The sequence below is a fragment of the Pimephales promelas genome, chromosome 9 (genome assembly GCF_988280905.1).
Source record: "Pimephales promelas chromosome 9, fPimPro1.hap1.1, whole genome shotgun sequence".
Taxonomy (NCBI): Eukaryota; Metazoa; Chordata; class Actinopteri; order Cypriniformes; family Leuciscidae; genus Pimephales; species Pimephales promelas.
Window position 1 is genome coordinate 28,059,317 of NC_142777.1, and position 22,887 is coordinate 28,082,203.

A 22,887-nucleotide genomic window follows, 5' to 3' on the forward strand; every position below is an offset into this window, starting at 1 on the left:
TCTGAACTCCCCTCCACAAACAGATCAGAGATTTGCGATCCCTCAGTCGTCCCACAGATCCTGTGATCTCCCGAAGCGGGATGCCTTCCCTCTCGGCGTCCTCTTGGCCAGACCGTCCTCCTCCTCTAATCATCATGTGCTCGCGATGCCTGACCCATTTTGCCCCTGAAAGAAAGATTAAGGGAGTACATGCATTCTACCATACAGCCAATGCTCCACCTCTCATATGGTTTGCATTTTTCCCATTGGCAGTACATTTTTTTACTCTACCCTCCTACTAAACTTTTATGAGAGGTGTAAAGATTAGAAAACTTTTTGTATTTCTTGATTCATTACATGGCCTTGACAATAAACAAGGAAGACAAAGCATTTCCCTCCGAGCATTTTTCAATGCAAGTCTTATTTTATGGCTTTATAGTTATTCTTATATTTAATTCAACCTAAATGTAATTAACTACTCGGTCCTCAAGTGGAACTAATCGAATTTTATTGAGGCCTGGGGAATGCATTCCATTGCTGAACCAAAACAGAAACCAAGTGGTGCAATGAGACCACAAAAATGATCCTAAAATCCCTGCAAACGTTATTTAAAGAATATAAGCCGTGTCAGTACAAAAATATAACTGCACTAAAGCACAACAGCAGGCTCTGTTTGGACATATGCTCTTGGGTGCTCTATAAGAGCAAGCAATGGTCACTCTGGAAAATAGGAAAGGTATAGTAGCTGGTAGATGTTTATCAGAGCTATATCTCCCAGAAGGGATAGACAAATGATATGACCAATCAGTCTCCAGATGTGCCATCAATTACTTTTGTTTGCTATTTCTTTCTATCTATCTTTCATTGTGCAAGCACAAGCACATGACCTCTCACACACACAGAAAGTAAACTTTTTTTTTTTTTACTTCAATAGAAAAACCATAACATCCTTGTGGGCCCCGGCCGGAGCAATGGAAAAAGAGTAAGAACGAGAAAACGAGGGCATAAAAAGCTTTATGTTTATTCAAGTTGCATGTGCTCTGTCAGATTTTTGAGTCAAGTTATTTTTTTAATTGCAACTTCAAAAATAATAATAATAGTCATCATCTTTTGAAAAGTTGCAAAAAAGGAGACCAGAGACGTGAGGTCGCCATATCCAGCCCGTTCTCATCCTTTAGCGTCATATAGGTGACGCTATATGACAAAACAGCCAAATATTACGCACATGGCACCCTTTATCGTTAATATAACACACGAACCCAAGGCTTCATAAATCCTTTAGCGTTAATACGAGACTCCCTTACTCTACCCCACACCTAAACCTACCCATCACAATGTGTGTTACATTAACGGGTGCCATGTGTGTAGTATTTGGCCGTTTTTTCATATAGCGTCACCTATATGACGCTAAAGGATGAGAATGTGTTGCCCTATTAGTGGCAGCTATCGCAATTTCAAAGCAAATTTAATTTTAAGACTTTTGGACCGAATTTTGGATTGAAGCAAACGCCGTTGCATCGTTTGATTTTAATTCTGATTAGTCAGTTTATTTAAGAGAGAACACTTATGCTGTCAGCCCTAGCTCTCTAACATCTGTACAGGACCTGGATTACCGTTTATGGATAAAAAATACATAAAACAAATATGTAGCCTATATTATTCTATATTATTTATTCTATAGGGAAGGCTGTACTTTTTTTACACTCACATAAAGAACGACTAAACAAACCAAAACTACTGAGAATTATTTTTATTATGCCTGATATGGCCTGGGTCACCAAGTGTGCCTGAAAACCCTCTGTTTTAGTTTATACACATCATAAATATTGAGTTTTTTCACCCTGTTTAACTATCACCAATAACTCAGCCTTTAGCACAGTGTCATCACCATCTTAATTACTAACAGAGCCCTTTAAAAACATTCACCAACAATGCTTTCTTTTATTGTGACAAACGCAGATATACACAGCTTTGTTTCATTACATCAGTCACAGCTGCCACATCAGCAAAAGCAAAGAACAGATAAACACATTCAGAAAGGAATGTATGAGAAAAAGTAAGCACTTGCACATGAATTTAATGAAAGAGTGGCTTCTATTTTCCAACAATAAACTTATATTATTCCACATCAGAGGTGCATCTCTGGATATGGGTTTTCTTAATCCAATATAAATTCAAGTTCAAGCTCGATCTAAAGTTTGTACAATTTTTGTACATGTGAGACTTCCAATACCATGATACAGTATTTATAATATAATATTGCATAATTTATATTAACACATACTATTTATTAAGTCACATAAAATACTTCATAAAATACTTTGTATTATATCTGTTCTTGCTAATATTTTCTCATTTACTCTTCCGATAAAACACCCCTGGTAGAAATGAATGTTTATAGGAACCAAATGAATTAAGTGATGAGAAAGAAGAAAAGAGGAAAGGACTAAAAAGAGTTCATTGTTCTCCATCAGACAGAGAAGAGCTTGGGTTTGTTTAAAGTAGAGTGCAATGGTCCGCTCATGGTTTAAGGAAAAGAGGGTGGGGGATACCGGGAGATGAGATACAGCTTCCAGACAACGTTACATACCACAACGATCTTCAAACACTCCTATGAAAATATCCCCCCCTAACTCATCACTAACCCACTATGCATCCAGATGTGAGCGAGAAAGAAAAACATCGAATAGCGAGAGGGACAGAAAAACAGCCAAGATGCCGTCTGAAGACATTTGGGTTTGCAGTGTCCAGCTGGGAGTCTGCAGCAGATTCTCAGAGTGTTCTTTATATGTGTTCAGAGAGACCTCGCTATGGATGCCCTCAGACTGGAATATGGAGGAAGAGTCAAGAGTTGTAATTATGCCTCCCCCTAAACAGCTTGTAGGCTGCGAGCCAGAGTGCCTTCTGTGAACTGCAATTGTGTGTATGTGTGTGTGTATGTGTGAGAAAGTGTGTATACCAATGGGTCCGCCAGCTGGACAGATGATTCAAGGGCCTTTAATATCCTGTGGAGACCCTGTTAACGCATAAGCACGTGTGGTCACATTCAGACACAGACATATGTGTGTGTGTACTCCAATAACTGCAACCGGTGCAAATCATAAAAAAAAAAAAAAAAAATCGTACTTTATCCATGATAAATCGAGTCCAGAAAAAAGTTGAGACATTTAAGACACACTAAGGAACAGAGGCATTTTATGGGTTCACTACAACTTAAGCTCAATTCATTTAGGCCTGTCTGACTCTTTTCTTTTTTCCCTTTAAAAAAAAAAAAGCTGAAGTCTAAGTTAGAGTAAAATACTTTCAATAAAAGTGGGTATTTTTAGCATTTACGGATTGGCCCTATTCAGTGTTTCAATAATGCAGCAAAATGGTGTGAACAATTTTTTTAGTGTGGAGAAAAGTGTTAATATTTTCTGAGTAAAGTTATACCCATTTTTACAAATTGGCCACAATGTCTAAAACCTGAAAACGGATGTAAAAATAATATACACATTTTTACAGAGGAATTCATTTTACCGTTTTAATAAAATTGTACGCTTCACATTTCTGCTCTTAAATCCTCAAAAAATTGGTCCAGCCACTTCCACTGTGAAAATGAGGGACAAGTCAAAATTATTGGTTACACTGATATTATTTCAATGGTCCACTTTAGACATAAAGTATAAGCTACTATAAGTCCACTGACATTCTAACATTGGAATTTTAGTAGACTATAGTTAGGGTTAGGTGTTAGGTTTCGGGTATGTATTATCAGTTGGCATGTAGTTGCAAAGTTAGTTGAACATCTAAAGTGGAGCATTGAAATAAAGTGCTAACAAATCAACAAATTTATGGTAATCAACATGCTGTGGTAAACAAATCCCATCAATTCAGCTTGAATATTCCACCAAAAAAAGAAAATTGATCTGATAGAGCCTCCCAGCATAGTAACAGATGATAACAAAAACAAGCGAGGAACTTTAAAATAACACCTCAAAAACTGTAGTGATCCAGATCGTTGTGCATTTGTTGTCCAATTTCCATGAGCCTGTGGGTATATATATATATAGATAGATAGATATATAGATATACACACACATTCATATACCTACTTTGTTAGGCACAGAAATCTGGAACTGTGCAACCCTCTCTCAGTTCCCCACCATATGGCAAGCATGGGACTTGGTGCATTGCAAGGGCCACATGAGACAAGAAGAGGGAGACAGAGAGATATTGGTAGAGTTTACTTTGTGCAGTGTGTGTGTGTCTGTCTGTGTGTGATTGTGTGCCTGAGTGAGTGATTGAGTGAGCTGGAGACAAGGAGGGCGTTCTGGAATTGATTTATCACCGTTTGGAACGGGAGGGGTGTGTGTGCGTGAATGTGTGAAGGGACTGTGCTTTTCTGAACTTACGGCGTGCCAGACTGATAGGATACTTTTTATGCTGTACCCTAGAGAAAGAGATAGATAAAATGAAAAACACTTTTAGATATTCACACAGCTGAAATGACGCAACATAATCCCTACATTATACTGACATACTAGATTTCACCAACCCAGATTCCAAACCTGACTTTCTTCCATGGGACATAAAATAGGTATTTCAATCATAAAGGGGTCCAAACAACACTGTCTGGAGCCCATTGACTTTCATTGCATAAATAAATCACTTCACTTTTTTTTTTTAAATCGATTTTTCAAAATATCTTATTTTATGTTTCATAGAAGAAAGTAAGGTATGGAATATCATGAGAGTGAGTAAGTGATGACAGAATTTTCATTTCTGGGTGAATTATCCATGTGATATTGAGCAACTTAGATTTTAAACACAGTATTGCCATTTACAGTTCCTGAAAATTACAACACACAATAGTGTTTAATTCCGGAATGATTCATTATATTTGAACAAATCAGCTATTTGCTAACATATTAGGTGCGTTTACATACTTAGGCGATTACAATTGGTTTAAAAGTCCAATCCGAATGAAAAGGCCATGTTAACACCTCAATCGGAATGAAAAACGTTCGGGTTTGAGACGGGTGGGATAAACCTTTTCTAATCTCTTCCGCGGGACATGTAAACACTTGATCGGATTAAAAAACGAATCTGGAAAGTGTTGCAATGATGTAGAAATGGCATAATGATGTATGATCCACAGAACCGGCTGATGTTGTTGTTGAATATAATAAATGCTGTAGTATCCACCAAAAATTATCTTTCCACTCATCATCTGTGAAGTGGTGCAGGACAGCACTGTTCCAAAAGTGCTTGCTTCAGACTCTCATCTGTAGACGTCTTGTTTTGGGCTTTTTTGTGTGGCTATGACACTAAGTTCGGATAAATCAATTGGAATGAGTTCATTCTGAATCTCTGAATCTTCTGAATGATTTTAAAGTAATCTCTTAAAGGTACAATAATGCAGGATTTTTGCAGTAAAATATCCAAAAACCTCTAGGCCAATGTATAAAACTAATCAAAGTTATATAGTTCGAAGTTATATAAAACTAATCAAAGTTATATAGTTCAACATGATGAAAAGTTAGAATATGATCTGTATGTTATGCAAATCTAGCTTAGTCTCATACAGCCAACAAACAACCTAATGCCTTGTTCACACTACATGATTTTAAAACGTCGGGCTGAACTGTGCGGTTCACACTACATGACTTGCTCTCAGTGAAATCTGGAGTGTTCAAGTTGTTAACTGTTCACACCACACAACACAACGTGATTGATCCACAACAGGAGGTAACTCACTACACGAGTTGACAACGCACTGCATAGAGATACAACCACGATCGGATGATAAGAGCAAATCATTTGTGACTCAATAAGAGCTGTTTCAGTACTATGTTACGGTCTAAATCCTGAAAATAATCAAATAAATAACAAGTTGACAACAACTCTGTCACCCAACGATTCTATCTTGTCAACAAACCATGTTTTGTCACGAAAAAAAACACGCAATAAATAAATAAATATTGCGCCAATACCCAGCGAAGAAGAGAACACAACACGTGAAGATGGACGTCAGACAGAAACTAGTGCTGCACACTGTTTGCTCGACGATCTGCTCTGAGGGAAAAAATGCAAAAAAAGAGAGAAAAACTAAGATTTACCTGGTGTCCTCAACCCATGCGTTGCTATGATTGGCTGTACTCATGACATCACTGAGTTTGAGTCGCGCGACTGCTCGAGATATCTAGCATGCTAGATATTTTTCTGGGCTCGGCGACGCGTCTGCAAGGCGTCTGCGAGCGTTTTCGCTGCGTTGTTGGCTCTTTCATACTAACAGATTGGCAAGCGTTCATCGTCCGCTAATCTCCCGCGATTTGCACGCGATAACACCCTGACCTGTCGGCGACTCAACGATTTGCCAATCGGGCATAAATCGGGCTTAAAATCATGTAGTGTGAACTTGGCTTAACTAACAACATTCAACACACTCAAATGCCATTTAGTGTGATAGTGAAACTGTTGGAGCAAGTGAAGCAGTGCTGCATTAGCTAAAGTTTATTTCCTCTAATAAACTGACCTGTGCGAGTAACTCAGCGTGTAGTTTGGTAGAATTAAATGTCATATTAGTCCTTTATATCCGCGGGACTCGCGTTTCGTGTGGCGCTGGTATATGTCTAGCAATCGCGTCCTGCTTCATACTACAGTTAAAAACATCAATGTATTCACTCATCCATAAAACATCCATCAGCTTGATGACAAGATCCATAATTCCGCTTAATGCCGAATATACGTCATTAATATACGCCTTTGTTATTGTAAAAGGTTAGCAACCCCTGGTGGATCAAACAATCTTGCATACTGTGCCTTTAAATTAATCTCCAAAACAACTCGACTTCACTAAATAAACAACGCATTCTCACCCCAAGGCGTCACCTTTGACCATGCTTCAATATTTGACGTTTTAGGCGCCCTTTAGCGTCACTTACATGACGCGATCCTACGGCGTCATCTAACTGACGCTAAAGGAAAGCGTCAGTAAGAGGACGCGGTTAGGTTTAGGTGTGGGGTGGGGGTGGGGTACACGCGATCCTAGGGCGTCATCTAACTGACGCTAAAGGGCGCCTAAAGCGTCAGATATTGAAGCATGTCCAAATGCTTCCCAAGGTGTCAGTTAGGTGACGCTTTGGGAGTGAGAATGGGCTGAAATAAATCAGCTTTTGAATGAATCAATTGAATGAATGACTTAAAAACGGTCACTTGTTTTGTTGTTGAACCAATCTAAGGTTTTTCTTTTTAATGAACCAGTAAAATAAATGAGTGGTGGACTTGTCATTAGCCTCTAGCTATTGGCGTAACTATGTAACCAGAACATAAAAAATGTGAAAGTCACTAAAAAAAACAGTACTAATGCACAGACTGTAGAACATGCAAGCACAGCCAAGTAGAGTGGAACAAACAGTAAAAAAAATTAAATATCATTTATGCCGATAGCACAAATGGTGCGGAACAAGTTACATACCACAAGTTAAATGCTTTTAACAATAGTACCGCAATTAACTACTAAATAGCCCACTGATGCACACGTTATGTCCTGATTGCACTATATGTCCGACTTTTCACTGCATAAGTTTATGAAAGTGGATTCTATCTCAGCCCACACTACCTTAATCTTCCATCTCTTCATCCTCAAGGGAGGTTACAAAGAGCCTCCCACTGCTCCCTCTCACATCATTACTGCGCTTTGAAAACAGAGAATCTAGAAAAAGCGTTTAATTCCAGACAAACTGATACATCATTGCACTTCTGTAGGCCACAAGGGCTCCATTGATCGGCTTGTTTTCAAGGCAAGGAAAGAAAAGTGAAAACTGAGCCACTGTTATTTTTTTTTCTTGTTCCTGTTTCAGAATTCCTTTCATCTCCTTTAATCAACACTCTCTGATTTTGCTGAGCAATAACTGGAAATTCATATTCTATTTTCTGTTATATCTCATTTATCATGCTTCATGTGCAATAGCTGTAAGTACTTTGAAAGCTTTAGCAATTTTGTACATTTTCACAGCTTTTCCAATAAAGCTTGCCTCTGAGATAGAAAGCGAGAGACGAGGCACATTATGCTGCACTATTTTTGGCTTTTCAGTGTTTTCTTTGTGTGCCACTCAAATCCAGCAATACAAATGCACAATTATTAGTCATGCCAATAAAGCGCATTAAAACTGATACAGATACGGTTGGAGAGATTACAAAACGTCATCTTCTCATATTTATGAAGAGACGCTTTTGTCCTTGTAATTCCACTACAACAAGGCAACCTCTAAGAATACACTCATTAATTATTGAAAACTATAAAACCTATTTGAGTAACATGAATAATGAGGGCAGAATTGTATTGATTTTCAAAGATGATTCAGCATTGAGACTGCTAATTACTATCACCCATTTGACAAACAAAGACATGGACATCTCTAACTTGGTGTTTAAAAGTTCACACGCTTTTTGAGATGTAGTAGCTGTTCCCATTCAAATTAAACTGTGCTCCTGGTTTTCTCCCTTACACTGAGGTGAATGACAAAGGATAACAAGCCGTTTCAAGATCCTTCGTGTTAACGACTTCGAATTTCGCCTGACAAATAGCTGGCTTGAAAAAAAGAGATGGCGACCACGATGATGAGAAATCTCTTCAGAGCTGCGGTTCATGTGTTTGCACGATAAAGTGATTCAGCAGCTTTTGTTCCTTGACTCTTTTTCTCAGCCTGCTGTCCCCTCACTCTCAGGGTGTCTGATTGGCGGCTGAGTGGGAAGTCAAAGGTCATGTGAAGTCTGACAAAGGGCCCAGGCCAATACAAAAGTTACTAAGTGTGTCAGATGTGGAGGGGGTCCTGAAGGAGACCTCCTGCCTGGTCCCCTAACAAAGAACCATCAGCATGTGAACAGCCACGAGTGTCAGCACTCCGATCCGGTGCTCCTTCCCCCCACAGAGGGCCTCTCTCATGGCATGCCCTCTGTCGCTGCAGGGGGAGCTTGCTGGATAAGCGTTAAATCACTGGCTGGCATAAGGAATCGTGTGTGTTTTGGGCTGGGGGGTTGCTAAATGTGACGGCCACACTGCAATAAAGAACAAACCAAAGTGTGCCTCTTGTTTTCTTTTAAAAACATGGAATCCAAGACGGTTAATTTGGCACTCAGATGGGAAGCCGATGGAACGTTTCCAGAAAAGTTACAAATAAGGATACTTTGCTGTGCTCCTCGCTTAAAAAAGGAAGAAGAAAAAAAAAAAGCTTAGTTTGTGCTTATCTTGGCGAAAGCCGAGTACAAATCACCATAAAGTTTTAACATCTACTCTCGTGTAATGGAAATCAAACAAAGAGACTCGACTTATTTCTCTATTCTCTCATGTTTTCCCCCCGCATCTTTAGTTACAGTGATGAGACTCGAGGGTTGTTTGGTTTTAAGTCGACTGTCAACAAAGCCTAAAAACAACAGAAACTAAAGATCATTAGCTGCCTTTCTGGAGCTGTTCTTAATTATCAAGCCCACACTCTGATTCAATCTAATTGCCCATTAGCAAAACAATTAACTATCATGCTAACATTGACTAGCGCTAAAAGGATTGTAAAGACCCCACATTCCACAGTAGGCTAATGTGATGTTCAGTTTCTTTTTTTTTACTTTTTGGGCAATTATTTTGGATTATGAATGAGAAGTATACTGCAATCATATTTGTACATGCGATAAAGCTCTTAGGGTTTTAAAACTTTAATGAGCACCAAATTGTCTTGTTATACTGATACACTAAAGCACGTCTGGTTTACTATCTGCTCCATCTTTAGCACTGTGGACATTTAAAAAAAAAAAAAAAACACACATACATACTGTTGTTATTGTTAAATAAACTTAAAAATATCGTGTTAATTTAAATAATGCCTGAAATAAAATATAACAATTAGATTTTAAAAAGAAAATAAAAGTTGCCACGGCAACAAGTACTAAAACTACTGAAATAAAATAGACTACAAATCATCAAAAATTAATAAAAAAATAAATATTAAAGCTAATATAAATATTAATAAATACTATTCAGCCCATTTTCACACCCAAGGCGTCACTTAACTGACGCCTTGGGAAGCATTTGGACATGCTTCAATATCTGACGCTTTAGGCGCCCTTTAGCGTCAGTTAGATGACGCCCTAGGATCGCGTGTACCCTACCCCCACCCCACACCTAAACCTAACCGCGTCCTCTAACAGACGCTTTCCTTTAGCGTCAGTTAGATGACGCCGTAGGATCGCGTCATGTAAGTGACGCTAAAGGGCACCTAAAACGTCAAATATTGAAGCATGGTCAAAGGTGACGCCTTGGGGTGAGAATGCGTTGTACTATTTGTATGGAAATGATACTAAAATAACACTACTACCACAAACACACACATATTAGCACTAAGAAAAGCAAATGTATACTTTTATGAATGCCACGGACTTTGACTTGCATGGACAAAAAAAATAAAAATTTAAATACAAAAGTTATACTTAATTTCATGTGCTGCGCCACAAGATTTATATAAAAATCAAACAAAGAGCGTATGTGGCCTAATACAGTTTCATAGCGGTCTTTAAAAAAAAAAAAAAAAAACAGTTAGGAACAGCAGGATCTATATGGTATGACACATATTTTCCTGGATTTTCTAGCCTTAAAGCAACAGACACTGATTTCCTTCTAAATCCACAGAATGCTTGGACAGATAGATGGAATAATGCATAACTGTTATGAATGGACAGGCAGACGACGAATGAGTGCTGAGGTCGGCACACACTCTTAAGCTGACCCAAAGCCATACAGTGTTTGTATTAGACAGAATGGGCAGACTATCACTTCCTCTAGCTATAAAATTATCCCCTTTACCCTCCATTGGAACCAGAAAGATAAACACACTCACTGTTTTTATAGGTGTGTGTGTGTGTGTGGGTCTGGAGTTTTAATTGAACACATTAGGAGGAGAGATAAAGTTACTTGGCTTAACTCAGAGGGGGTTCCGTCACTCTCTGGCTCTTACCATAAATAACTTTTATACAGGAAACAGTCACAGGCCGTAAAGTGGGAATTTCTATGCTTTTATCATTTGCAAGGTGTTACTTAAGAATGTGTTTTTTCTAAAGATCCATTTAGGGTGGAACAATATGTTCTTTCCCTTGTAAATCACATTTAATTTTTAACGTTTGCAACGTGTTATCTGGGGGTGCAGATCTGCAGGCGAGAGTCTTAAACTGCTAAAAAAAAAATCCAAAAATAACATGAAGTGAGTGTGAAGAAGAAACCAGAGAGTATGAAAAAGAGAGTTGGAAAGTAGCGGGGAGAGAAAGTGGCTCTGTTTCTTTGTGTAAGGCGATCCTTCGCTCATAAGAATTTCCACAGAAATCAGGCTGACATTGTGAACACGTGGCGCGCTGCCGTCCCAGGCTCCCCCAAAAAGACCCCCACACATCTGCCAAACCAAGCAGGCTGAGCGAGGGGAACAGGGAAAGGAGGGAGGCTTTAAATCTATTGCATACTGAATGAACCCCCTTCTGAAATATGTCACATTTGAGCCCCCACATGCGCCGAAGTCACCAATGCCCCCAGAAGTGTGCGTGCCTTTGTGCTCTCCGAGAAAAGAAGTGTGTCGAGAAGAACGAACAAAAGGTTGTTTTCCACCCCCCATCTCCAGCACTGTCATTTTTTTGTGAAGTCGTTCTCAGAAAATGGCTTTGAACTAAAAAGACGAATAGCTCAAGTTATTCCTCCATGTTGAACAAAAACCACAGTAAGGAGGTTCCATTTGTCAATATGCAGCTCTGATCAGCTGAAGGAGCAAAAGAGAGTGAATTCCTTCTTAAAATCAGATAACCCACTCAAGATAACCGAGCCGTAATGATCAAAAACAGAAGAGCTGTGTTTTGTGAGCTCTAAAATAAAAACAGAAAATCGTTTTACGAACGTGACATCAGATATAGGCGTAGGTTAATGGCATGCCGACTGAAGCAAGGTATCATTCGGCTACAAAAACAAGTGATCAGGTGGCACAGCAACAGCTGCCAGGCGGACGGGAATCAGCCTCTTCCACAGATTCTGTTGCGCAGACACACTCTTGGTCTGTCTTTTTAGGACAAAAATCAGAAAACAGAACATTCATGTCTGTGTGGCTTGTGAATGTGAGCCGCGTTTGACTGAATATCAAACGGCTGCTTGTCTAAATGTTGGATCTCAGTGTCTTTTTGGTTAATCGCCAATGTGAGACTCCCCTTTTCCTTGATTTATACTTTAAATCTGAGATATTAACAAAAAAAGTTCTTGTCATCATTTACTCACCCTCATAATTTTCCAACACTGGTGTAACTTTCTTGCTCCTGTGGAAAACAAAAGAAGATTTTTGGCACTATTATTGGTATTTTACACTGTGGTCATCGCAAAACTCAAACAAAACCCCATCTCGTGAGATAACATAACTATTTGATGAATTCATATAATGTGATTCGTATGGAAAGCATGAAGGTCCACCCCCAAACCTAGCTGTCTATGGTGTTGGTGTGTACAACAAATGAGTTTGTATAAATTCATATTAGCCACCAATTCACCAAAAACAAAGTATTTATGAATGTGTGAGAGTGTGTTGAACGATGATGATGAGAGGAAACATACTGCACTCTTAAACAGTCAATGTTAAAGCGCATTATCTAATTTTTAGTGTCAAGCTTATTAATTATAAGCGCAGATTGTTGCAGACATATCTCTGATGAGCTGATAAGCCCATCCGCAATTTAGTATTCCCAGACTACGAGATGCTGACAGCACACTTTTTCCATTATACTTTCTAGAAATGGCACATATCATACAGAAAGCATAGCAAGAGATTTCAAACTCTTTGAAATGCCTTGAGTTGCAAACAATTAAATTAAAAGGGAATTTCATCCAAGTTCAGCACATTTTTATCAAGAACCATTTCATAAAGGGATACAATGTTTGAAGATTTTACATACAATCTTCTGTGGAACAAGATGAAGAATATACTTTGTAAAATGTCAGAGTTTTTGTAAACAGAATATAAATCAGTGCAGTTCAGTGTTGTTTTGAACCCCAATTGACTTCATTGCATGGGCAAACAGTAAAACTATTCTTAAAAAAAACTTTTTTTTTTTTTTTTCCCTGAAAGGGAAAAAAAAAAATCATACAGGCTTAGAACAACATGGGATTATTTCATGCACATGCACAAACATTTTAATTGTAAAGGGTTATTCTATGACATCTGATAGCAAAATAGCTTTTTGGTTTGTGTAAGGACCTTTTTAAAAGTTAACATGGAGATTGTGGGAGGGCAGATTTCTCTCCATGACTCATGTGGAAGAAATATATCTTGCTCAAGTATAAACAGAGAGTGAATGATCGAGATCTGCAAACTATTTCTAAACAAACGCACGTGTGCATTCCGTATGTCTTCGAGAATGTCTTATTGCGTAAATCTCAAACTCTCCTTGGGCGCAACCCCCAAAATGTAAGACATGAGTTAATAAAGGTTTCATGAAGGGCACATGCCAAATGATTATGACCTGCCACGAACCGAGAGAAAGCTGAGCAAGACAGAGGAAGTGAAATACGGGAGGGACGGTTTGCAGAGCAAAGAAAGCTCGGTATGAGAAATAAGGAGGAAGGGGGATTAGTTACCACACAGCGGCAGATGCTCGCGTGCCTTTACAAACACCCACGGTGCCCTCTCGACCCGTGGCGCCGGAGAATTCCGCGGTGATCCCCTCCTCCCTCCGCGCTCCGCTTCACCGCCGGTTTCCACGGCCCCTCTGCGAATTGCGACGTCCCACCTGCCATGCTCCATTGTGCGCGCGATCCTTTTTCATTTCAATGACAAAGTTAATTCCCCCTCCCTATCTTCAGCCCGGGGTGACTTTACGACCACAGCTTGAAAATGCATCTAAAAAAAAAAAAAAAAAGCCATCTGATGAGGACATATGATGCAGGCAGATTTCAACACCCGCTTACATTGTAGGCCACGTTTGCTTAATTGGGCTGCTGCTGTAAAACTATTTACGTTTATTATAGCCTATAACTACATTCAACTGTTTGGTCACTTTACGAACAAAGTAACACACCTGTCAACTTTTAAAGTCAAAAACGTGAAGACAAAGGCTTAATCAATAGTTTAATATAGCTGCGTAATTTGGTTCCCATAGCCTAAGCTACTTTAAAGGAGTAGTTCACTTAAAAAAAAAAAAAAAAAAAAAAAACTTTTGCTGATAATTTAGGCTAGTCACCCCCATGTCATCCAAGATGTCGATGTCTTTCTTTCTTCAGTCGAAAAGAAATTAAGGTTTTTGGTGAAAACATTCCAGGATTTTCTCCATATAATGGATTTCATTGGGAACCAAACGGTTCAAGGTCCAAATGAGAGTTTCAGTGCAGCTTCAAATGGCGACACCAGATTGTATACTTTTATGAATTTCAATTTAACGACACCAGACGATGAATAACTTGGGTCTAATTATAAGTGATAAGTAAATTATCAGCAAAAGTTTTTTTTTTTTTTTTTTTTTTTTTTAAAGTTAACTACTCCTTTAAGAGAACTCCACAGAAAACCACAACATACAAATCTATAAGCCTACACTTTTGCAGAGCTAGCCTATCTCATGCACTTAATTCTAGTTTGAAAATAGCATATGTGATTAGCATCCCAACTTGATTATGCGCATCTGCTTGGGCACATGCGTCTTCATGGCGTGTGAATAGGCTAAACCACCCACTTGTTTAAAACACACTGACTCGAACTTTGTTGAGCAAGAAACCTGACAAAGAAGTAATGAAATTACATTTCAAAGATGACTTTCACACGGAAAGTCTTCCGAATGGATAACAAACAGTAAATTGCTTAAGTAAAACATGTAGGTAACGTTGAGTGTTGTGTGACAAACGCCTGAGGTTTAGATGTTAAGAAAGCAGTCACCTGCACTTTGGCTCTCTGGGAACAACAGTTAAATGACTAATTGAAAATGATGACACGGTCTTGACTACATGCAGAAAACACGAACTAAAATATTACATTTGCTTACAAAAAACAGTGATTGAGGGTCACTGCTATGTTGAGCAGTTTCACCGAGAACAGCTTAAGACTTCAGCTGGCCCACGGCAGATGGACAGCCACAGGTCACAGGACCGAATTTCAATGCATTCTCACGGTGCATCTCCATACGGCACACGTTCTGTTTTATCAGAACGCATCTACAAACATAGACATTCGATTAAACTCTTAGTGAATTTGTTGTAGTATTTAAACAGACGATTTGGGCGTGCGCTGAATGAGTAAACTACACATGCGTTACGCGCAAAGGAACCTTATGTATGACGTTAAAATAGGATAATTTAATATATATAAAAACATACAGTGATATCCACTTCTAGCTGCTAAAAGGTGTTTCTCGCACTCGCAGGACTGACTTATATGCACAAGAGTTTGGGTTTTCTGGACGATTGGCCGTGATGGCCATATGGCCGTGAAACATCCAGAAGCTCATGTTTGCTTTTTGTTTGTGGGTGAATGCGCATAATGATGCTAATGCGGCGGAATCAGAGATCGTGAGTCGTAAAGTGGCATTGTGCACGGGGGCCGGGTGTGACCTCAGTGATAAATCACATTGACTGCGGGTTAAGGGAGGTTGGGGGAATCCTTTTCACAGCGCGCGATTCGCCACGCGCGCAAACTTCTCCAGTGAGACACAATAGCGCGCTGATATCCTCCAGTTACCCTTCATCCACAGAATTCTAGCTGCGTGGTTTAGACATTTTATTACAAAATTCGCTAAGTATGAAAACTACTGGCTGGATATAGTGCTTATAGCCTATTTTTTTCTTTTTTTTTTTGTTCCCCTACATTTTTCTTACTCAAGTTTATAAAATGATTGGTGCAATAAATACGATTTTAAATATTAGAACACTGTAAAAGTGAAGCCAAAGTGAAAACATGCAGGGATCGATGTCGACCACTTGTTTGTAAAATGAACTGAAACTCTGGAAACGACAGCATTATAGGTGAAATAGGTGGAAACAAATGTGTTATAATGATGAAAATATTTCTATAGTGGGAAGTACCCAAAGTGTGCCGGGGTGACTCAAGAAAGTTTGGTCTTGAATAAATGTCCTTTTATCTATTGTTAAGGCACACTTCTAAAACTCTGTCCTCCTCATGGCGAGATCTGTTTGCCAGCTCCACCTCAATCACTGCTCTTTCTTTCCTTCATTGCCTTTTCTTTTCTTTTCATGGATGTACTGCCGTGGGGCGAGGAGGGGAGGCTGGAGTTTGGAGAGGGTGGGGGCCACAGTCTGAGGTGGGCTGCAAGGGGCCAGTCAGTGTTCTCAGAGTCACAGACAGAGCACACACACACACAAGGAGCTGCGCCTCCCACACACCCGCGCACCAACTCACACACAGTCAGACGAAGAGGAAAGTGGATGTGTGCAGCACCAATACCGCGTCTTGACGCGTTCTCCGAGGCGCTGAAAACACACAGAGAGGGGAAGTGCTGGATCCTCGACTCCATTTGCATCTGAGGATTTATCATGCTTTAATTTACACCGAACAAACGACCAGCCGGTTTTCTCTGTGTGCGGAATTGCCCACGGCTTCAAAAATGGGGACAACTAAATACTCCAACGAAAGGAATGTACTGTTTTGCAAGATGCTTCTGAAACTTATACTTCTGGCGGTCGTGGCGCACAGAGTTTCAGGGAAGACTTTAAAATACAAAGTTTCGGAGGAGCAGAGAGTCGGGACTGTGATTGCCAGACTGAAAGAGGATGTAGCCGGTATTTTATCCAAACTCCCGAGCTCCGTGTCTCCGCGCTTCCGCGCGATGCAGAGAGGCAGCACCCCTCTACTTTCCGTGCGCGAGGAGGACGGAGAGATCAGCATCGCCACCAAAATCGACCGCGAGAAGCTCTGCGAGAAAAACTTGAACTGCACTATCGAGTTCGACGTGATCACGCTTCCCACGGAATACCTCCAGTTGTTTCACATTCAAGTGGAAGTGTTGGACATCAACGACAACGCTCCGCAGTTCTCGCGCGCCATAATCCCCATAGAGATATCCGAGAGCGCGTCTGTGGGCACGCGCTTCCCTTTGGATAGCGCGTTGGACCCGGATGTCGGGGACAACGCGCTACACACCTACTCGCTTACTCGGAATAACTTTTTCAAAATCGATATCAGGACGAGAACGGATGGCGCAAAGTATGCAGACCTTGTTGTGATGAGGGACCTTGACAGGGAAACACAGTCCAGCTACCAACTACAACTCACAGCGTCAGACTCTGGCGTGCCGCCGAAATCTGGTTCAACACTGCTTAAAATCAGCATATCTGATTCCAACGATAATAGCCCGGCGTTTGACGAGCAGGCTTATGTGGTCAACCTCCTAGAAAATTCATCACTGGGCACGCTACTAGTGGACTTGAATGCCACAGACCCAGATGAAGGCAATAATGGGAAAATAGTGTATTCTTTCAGCAGTCACGTGCCACCCAAAATCCTGGAGACATTTAAAATTAATCCAGATAATGGCCACATCACTCTAATTAAAAAAGTGGACTACGAAACTACTTCCTCATATGAAATAGATGTGCAGGCCCAGGATATGGGTCCCAACTCCATTCCAGGCCATTGTAAGATAATCATCAAAGTGGTTGATGTCAACGACAACAAGCCAAAAATCAACATCAACCTTATGACTCAGGGTAAAGAGGAGGTGGCCTACATCTCAGAGGCCTCCCCTGTCGATACCTTCATCGCATTAGTGCGCGTGGATGACAGCGACTCAGGTCTAAACGGCGAGGTTGTGTGCCGTCTTCATGGCCACGGGCATTTCCGCTTGCAGAAGACCTACGAGAACAACTACATGATTCTCACAAATGTGTCGCTGGACCGTGAGAAGCGCTCTGAATATAGCCTGACGGTGATCGCTGAAGACCGCGGCTCGCCAAGCCTATCCACCATCAAACACTTCATAGTGCAGGTGCAGGATGAAAACGACAACCCTCCTCGCTTCGAAAAGAGCCGGTATGAAATCTTCAAGTCTGAGAACAATTCGCCGGGGGCATACCTGACGTCAGTGGTGGCCACCGACCCGGATTTGGGCTCTAACGGTCAGGTGACCTATTCAATTGTGGAGAGCCAGGTTCAAGGTAGCTCTATTTCAACCTATGTGACCATTGACCCATCCAACGGGGCTGTGTACGCGCTCCGAAGCTTTGATCGGGAAGAAGTTGGCCGTCTTTCGTTCACCGTGCAAGCGAGGGATGGCGGAGGCCCAGTTTCGCAGAGCAGCAATGCCACGGTTTTCCTCACTGTACTAGATGAAAATGATAACGTACCCATCATTGTTGCTCCACTACTAATAAACCACACAGCTGAGGTGCCATTATGGAGGCATGCTGAGGCTGGTCATCTGGTGACAATCATAAAGGCCACAGATCGTGATGCAGGGGCCAACAGCGAGTTGACTTGCTCCATAGTTGGTGGTAATGATGAAGGACTTTTTGTCATTGACCCACGTAGATGTGAGTTACGAACCAACGGAAGCGTTGAGGCCTCTGGGCGTGAGGGATTTGATCTCGCAATCCTAGTACAAGACAGAGGGGCATCGATTCGGCTCTCTGCGAGGGCCGTTCTGCACGTTAGTCTGCGGGACTATCCAGAAAGCTACTCCCTGAACCCTTCAGACATAAACAACCAATCGGCTCTAGACGTATCTATGATCATTATCATTTCCCTCGGTGCCATCTGTGGTGTACTTCTCATCGTTATGGTGATGTTCGCAACCAGGTGCTCGAGAGAGCAGAAGGACCCAAGACATTCCTATAACTGCAGAGTGGCTGAGTCCACCTACCAAAACCATCCCAAAAAACCTGCTCGGCAGATCCACAAGGCCGATATCACATTGGTCCCTACTGTAAATGGGACCCTGCCTGTGAGGGCCCATCCTCGCTCCCCGTCAGCCTCACCTGCTCCAGAGAGTCGCCAGAGCCACCACAGCCGCCAATCACTCAACAGCCTGGTCACCATCTCCTCCAATCACGTGCCAGAGAACTTCGCCCTAGAGCTTGCTCATGCCACACCCCCCGTCGAGGTAAAAAAAATTTGTTCAGTAACTATTCAAAGTGAACTCTGTTTATTCCTATTTAATTCCCCCTAAACCTGTTACAATACCCAATGTTTGTTTTATTTATAGCATGTTTATTTGTACGTATAGCCATAGATTGTTTCATCATGCTTAAGTATCCATCCATATCATTCCCTCATTCACCCCACCAATCCCCTCCCCTGTCCACCCGATCACTACCATGGTTTGTTTGTATTTGTGTTGGTTTGCTGTCTGGTCTGCCATTATTCATTTTTATTTCCATTTTTTTTCTTTCTTTGTTTGTTTCCCGCCCTGTTTCCTTTTCTTTTTGGCTATAGCAAGTCTCACAGCTTCTGTCCATACTTCATCAGGGCCAGTACCAACCCAGACCCAGTTTCCGTGGCAACAAATACACCCGGAGCTACAGGTAACCAATCACTTCAGCCTGTTGCCGCCTTTAACAGACCGTCCTACAGAGGGTTCAAAGTTCTAGTCCGTGAGAGTCTGGACACCCTGGAGTACTTTAGTAATAGATGCTGACCATAAATGAAAGCTGCATCATGTTAGCAAGTCAACTGCCCTTTGAATAACCCCTTTTTTGTTTATGCATTAACTGCTGCCTCCTTAAGAGGCCCATTTTTTTTTTCACAGCACCAATAAATTAAAAAGTAAAAAAAAAAAAGTGTGATAGTGGATATACAGCAGCTAAGTCAAAGCTATTGTAATAGCCAATTTTGTTTGTTCATTGTCCCTAGGTACGCTTTGAATGAGATGGATAAGTTCAGCCTGAAGGACAGTGGACGAGGGGATAGTGAGGCAGGAGACAGTGATTGTGAGATGGGGAGGGAGTCTCCTCTTCTTGGAGAAGGCTTCAGTGAGCTCTTCACTCCTGATGGACACCACAGACTGCATCCAAGTAAGCAAGAGATGAGATTCTGAGGAGGACTCCTTTAGATGAAGCTGTAGATACCAGACCTTTAAAAAAAGTTACAAAAAAATGTAACAAAGAAATGTAATTGTTCTCTGGACAGCATTACTCAAGACTTCACGCACACACTTGTGACTATAACCTCCATTTACAATGTTTCTCTTAAAGATGAAACAGCCTTTGAAACACAAAATGGTTTTTGATGGAAAAAAATATATATATGCTTGATCTATAATACAATCATTAATGTGACTAGAACATGAATTGGGTTGTGCACAGGGATGGATCATAGATTTCTGTAAATCAGCATGTTCAATCATTCATTCTCTGCATGAGAGAGTGAGATAAATGAGGGCCTGTTTTGCAAATGCACCAGACTGGGCATTTATTAACTGTAAGATCTATTATAAATGGCCTTTCAAGATGAATGACACTATAATCAGCTCCTAGAACATGAATGAGTAATGCCGAACATGTTCAATGAACGCTATAAGTTGGCATATTTGATTTGTTTTCCATAAAACAAAGCTGGCTCGGATGGAACTGGAAAGATTTGTTTAGCCATTTGGCTTCCAATTGATGTATTTGACTAGCTAAGGGTGTGTGCAGTCTTTGCATGTTGTGCCAGAAACAACAATCATTAACTAACCTCTTCCACTAATGCTTTTGTTTCCTTTCTAATCACTGTAGCGATGAAGCTGTGCACTGAAGAGTGTCGTGTCCTCGGTCACTCTGACCAGTGCTGGATGCCTCCGTTGCCTTCCCCAGCCTCCTCCGACTACCGCAGTAACCTCTACATCCCCGGAGAAGATCCCCAGCAGAAAGCCACCCCTGAAGCACCACAATCTGGCGAGTCAACACTGAGGAAGAAGTGTTTCTCCACATTTGGTAAGGAGAGCGAGGAGGGAGAGGGGGAGGCAGGTGATGGGGAAGACCTGTGCGGAACGAGTTCTCTGTTGTCTGAAATGAACAGCGTGTTCCAGAGACTCCTCCCGTCCTCCCTGGATAATTACAACGAGACTAATGAAACTGAAAAGGCAACAGTGTGTGCTGCAGGGGTGGGGTCGTTGGAAAGAAGGAAGGGCCACTTACCTGGAAAGCCAAGCCCTGCCACTTATCAGCAGAACGTGGCTGTTTGGGCTGCTAATACACACTTTCAAAATCCTGGACATGGCCACGCCCCTGCTAGTCACATGACTGCCCTGGTGGCTCCACTCCCCGCCCCTCTGCCAGCTACCATGGCAACAACAGCTTCCTCTTCAAAATGGCTCCCTGCAATGGAAGAAATTCCGGAGAATCATGAGGAAGACGAGTTAGAGTCTGTGCTCGGCCACTTGCACGGGAAGCGCTGTGACAGTCGCAGCGAAATTATGGACGCCAGCGAGCTGGTGGCTGAAATCAACAAACTCCTTCAAGATGTCAGGCAAAGCTGAAGACTAAACTCTCGCTCTCTACAATAAAATATTTTTTTTATATACATATATATGTATATGAGACTGAAGATGAAAAAAAAACAAAAAACGCAGAGACCTGCAATTGTCATTAAAGTTGCATTTCTGGATGTAATGTGTTTTGTGAATGCTAATTATCCAAATGATGTTTGTATTTTCTGGTTTTGGGGCACAGTGTACACAATGTGAGTGTATTTATCTTTGTATTTTAAAAATACAATTTGTAGTCTTTATATTTATATATGTGTATATACCTAAGTTAAAATGTATATAAAGAGATTTCTATTTTTATATATGCATGTTGGGAAAATAATCAAAATCAACATGCCTTGATGTGAATATTCTTATTTATTCTTATTTCTTATTTATCTTTCCCTTTTCAGTGGTGTTGTTATATATGAGCATAATATAAGTACGTTAATATTATTGAGTATGTGTTATGTGGGGTGGGACAGTTACTGAAAGCATGTTTTAGGGGTGAGTGGTATTTATAATGGTGTATACTTTGTGCCAATTCTGTTTTACATTAAACAAATGACAAAATAAAGAGAAATGAAGATATTATGTCAAACATACACTTCTGGTTTGACTTTTTTTTTAAGTTTCTCTGTTTATTTTTATATATTTAAAGCAATAGCCTATACTTGTAAATTACAGCATGTTACTCCGTTTAGTTTTTATGTTCCTGAAATTTCCAGTAAAATGGGAGTGTGCAGTTGTGTTCCTCCTCTTCACAGACCTTGCAGGGAAAATGCCATTTTTAGTCACATTCTCTGCACTCGTTATGAGCGCCGCCTACTGACGGAAAGAGTCATTATATTTCATTAATGATTGAAAGGGTGCAAGCAAGAATAATGCACACAGAGATAAGTGAGGTAAAAGAGAAAACCATACTTGTTGATGTACTCAATTTATAATTGTGAGACACAGAAGTGAATAATAGGTCACTAAAGTAATATAAACTATGTTTCACAGTGTAATCACTGAAGGAGAAATTAGATTATTTGTTCTGACTAGAGCCCCCTAGAGGCGGGATAGCAGAACAACAGCAACTGTGTTCTTGGCATATTCCACGTCTTTGTTGTCGTTGTTGTTGTTGATGAGAACAAATAACTCGAATAAAGTATTACCTAAAATTTAGCATTAAAATTCATTAAAAAAAAAAAAAAAAAAAAAAAAAACATCAAATGTCTGAAACTCAAACATTGTAATAATTTGTCATAATTCAGTCGTGACTGTACAAACTTCTTTCCCCTTACACTAACCATTCCCCTAAACCTGTCCATCACGGAAAACTAGCTGCAGTTAAAAAAATAAAATAAATGATGCATAAGCTTTTTTCCTCATGGGGACCAAATATTACACAAGGACATGGATTTAGCATATTGCCATCACACACATTTCAGAGCAAATTAATGCTGCATATTTTTGTTATTTACAAAA

General features: G+C 40.6%; 1 protein-coding gene and 1 long non-coding RNA gene across 3 annotated transcripts; one reads left to right on the forward strand and one right to left on the reverse strand.

Annotated features, from left to right (window-relative positions):
• Positions 1–1,791: 1,791 nt before the first annotated feature.
• Positions 1,792–14,098, reverse strand: LOC148977569 (uncharacterized). The gene is made up of 3 exons (XR_016169703.1): positions 13,610–14,098; positions 12,260–12,297; positions 1,792–4,411 (listed from the first exon to the last, which is right to left on the reverse strand). It is a non-coding gene; the product is annotated as an uncharacterized LOC148977569 (long non-coding RNA).
• Positions 14,099–16,300: 2,202 nt separating this feature from the next.
• On the forward strand, positions 16,301–22,019 carry pcdh18b (protocadherin 18b). Of its 2 annotated transcripts, none has more exons than XM_039649085.2 (4): positions 16,301–19,071; positions 19,404–19,492; positions 19,821–19,981; positions 20,684–22,019. In XM_039649085.2, exons 1-4 carry the CDS (start codon positions 16,579–16,581, stop codon positions 21,424–21,426), a joined length of 3,486 nt encoding a protein of 1,161 aa, XP_039505019.1. In that variant the 5' UTR covers positions 16,301–16,578; the 3' UTR covers positions 21,427–22,019. The 2 variants fall into 2 exon arrangements, with proteins under 2 accessions (XP_039505019.1, XP_039505020.1); XM_039649086.2 differs by having other exon boundaries at positions 19,437–19,492.
• Positions 22,020–22,887: the final 868 nt, after the last annotated feature.

Bases quoted from the DNA above. Each gene is read 5' to 3' on its own strand.
- pcdh18b (XM_039649085.2), top strand. From the start codon at position 16,579: ATGGGGACAACTAAATACTCCAACGAAAGGAATGTACTGTTTTGCAAG. The intron at 19,072-19,403 runs GTAAAAAAAATT...TTTTGGCTATAG, and splicing joins ATGCCACACCCCCCGTCGAG to CAAGTCTCACAGCTTCTGTC. The intron at 19,982-20,683 runs GTAAGCAAGAGA...TAATCACTGTAG, and splicing joins ACACCACAGACTGCATCCAA to CGATGAAGCTGTGCACTGAA.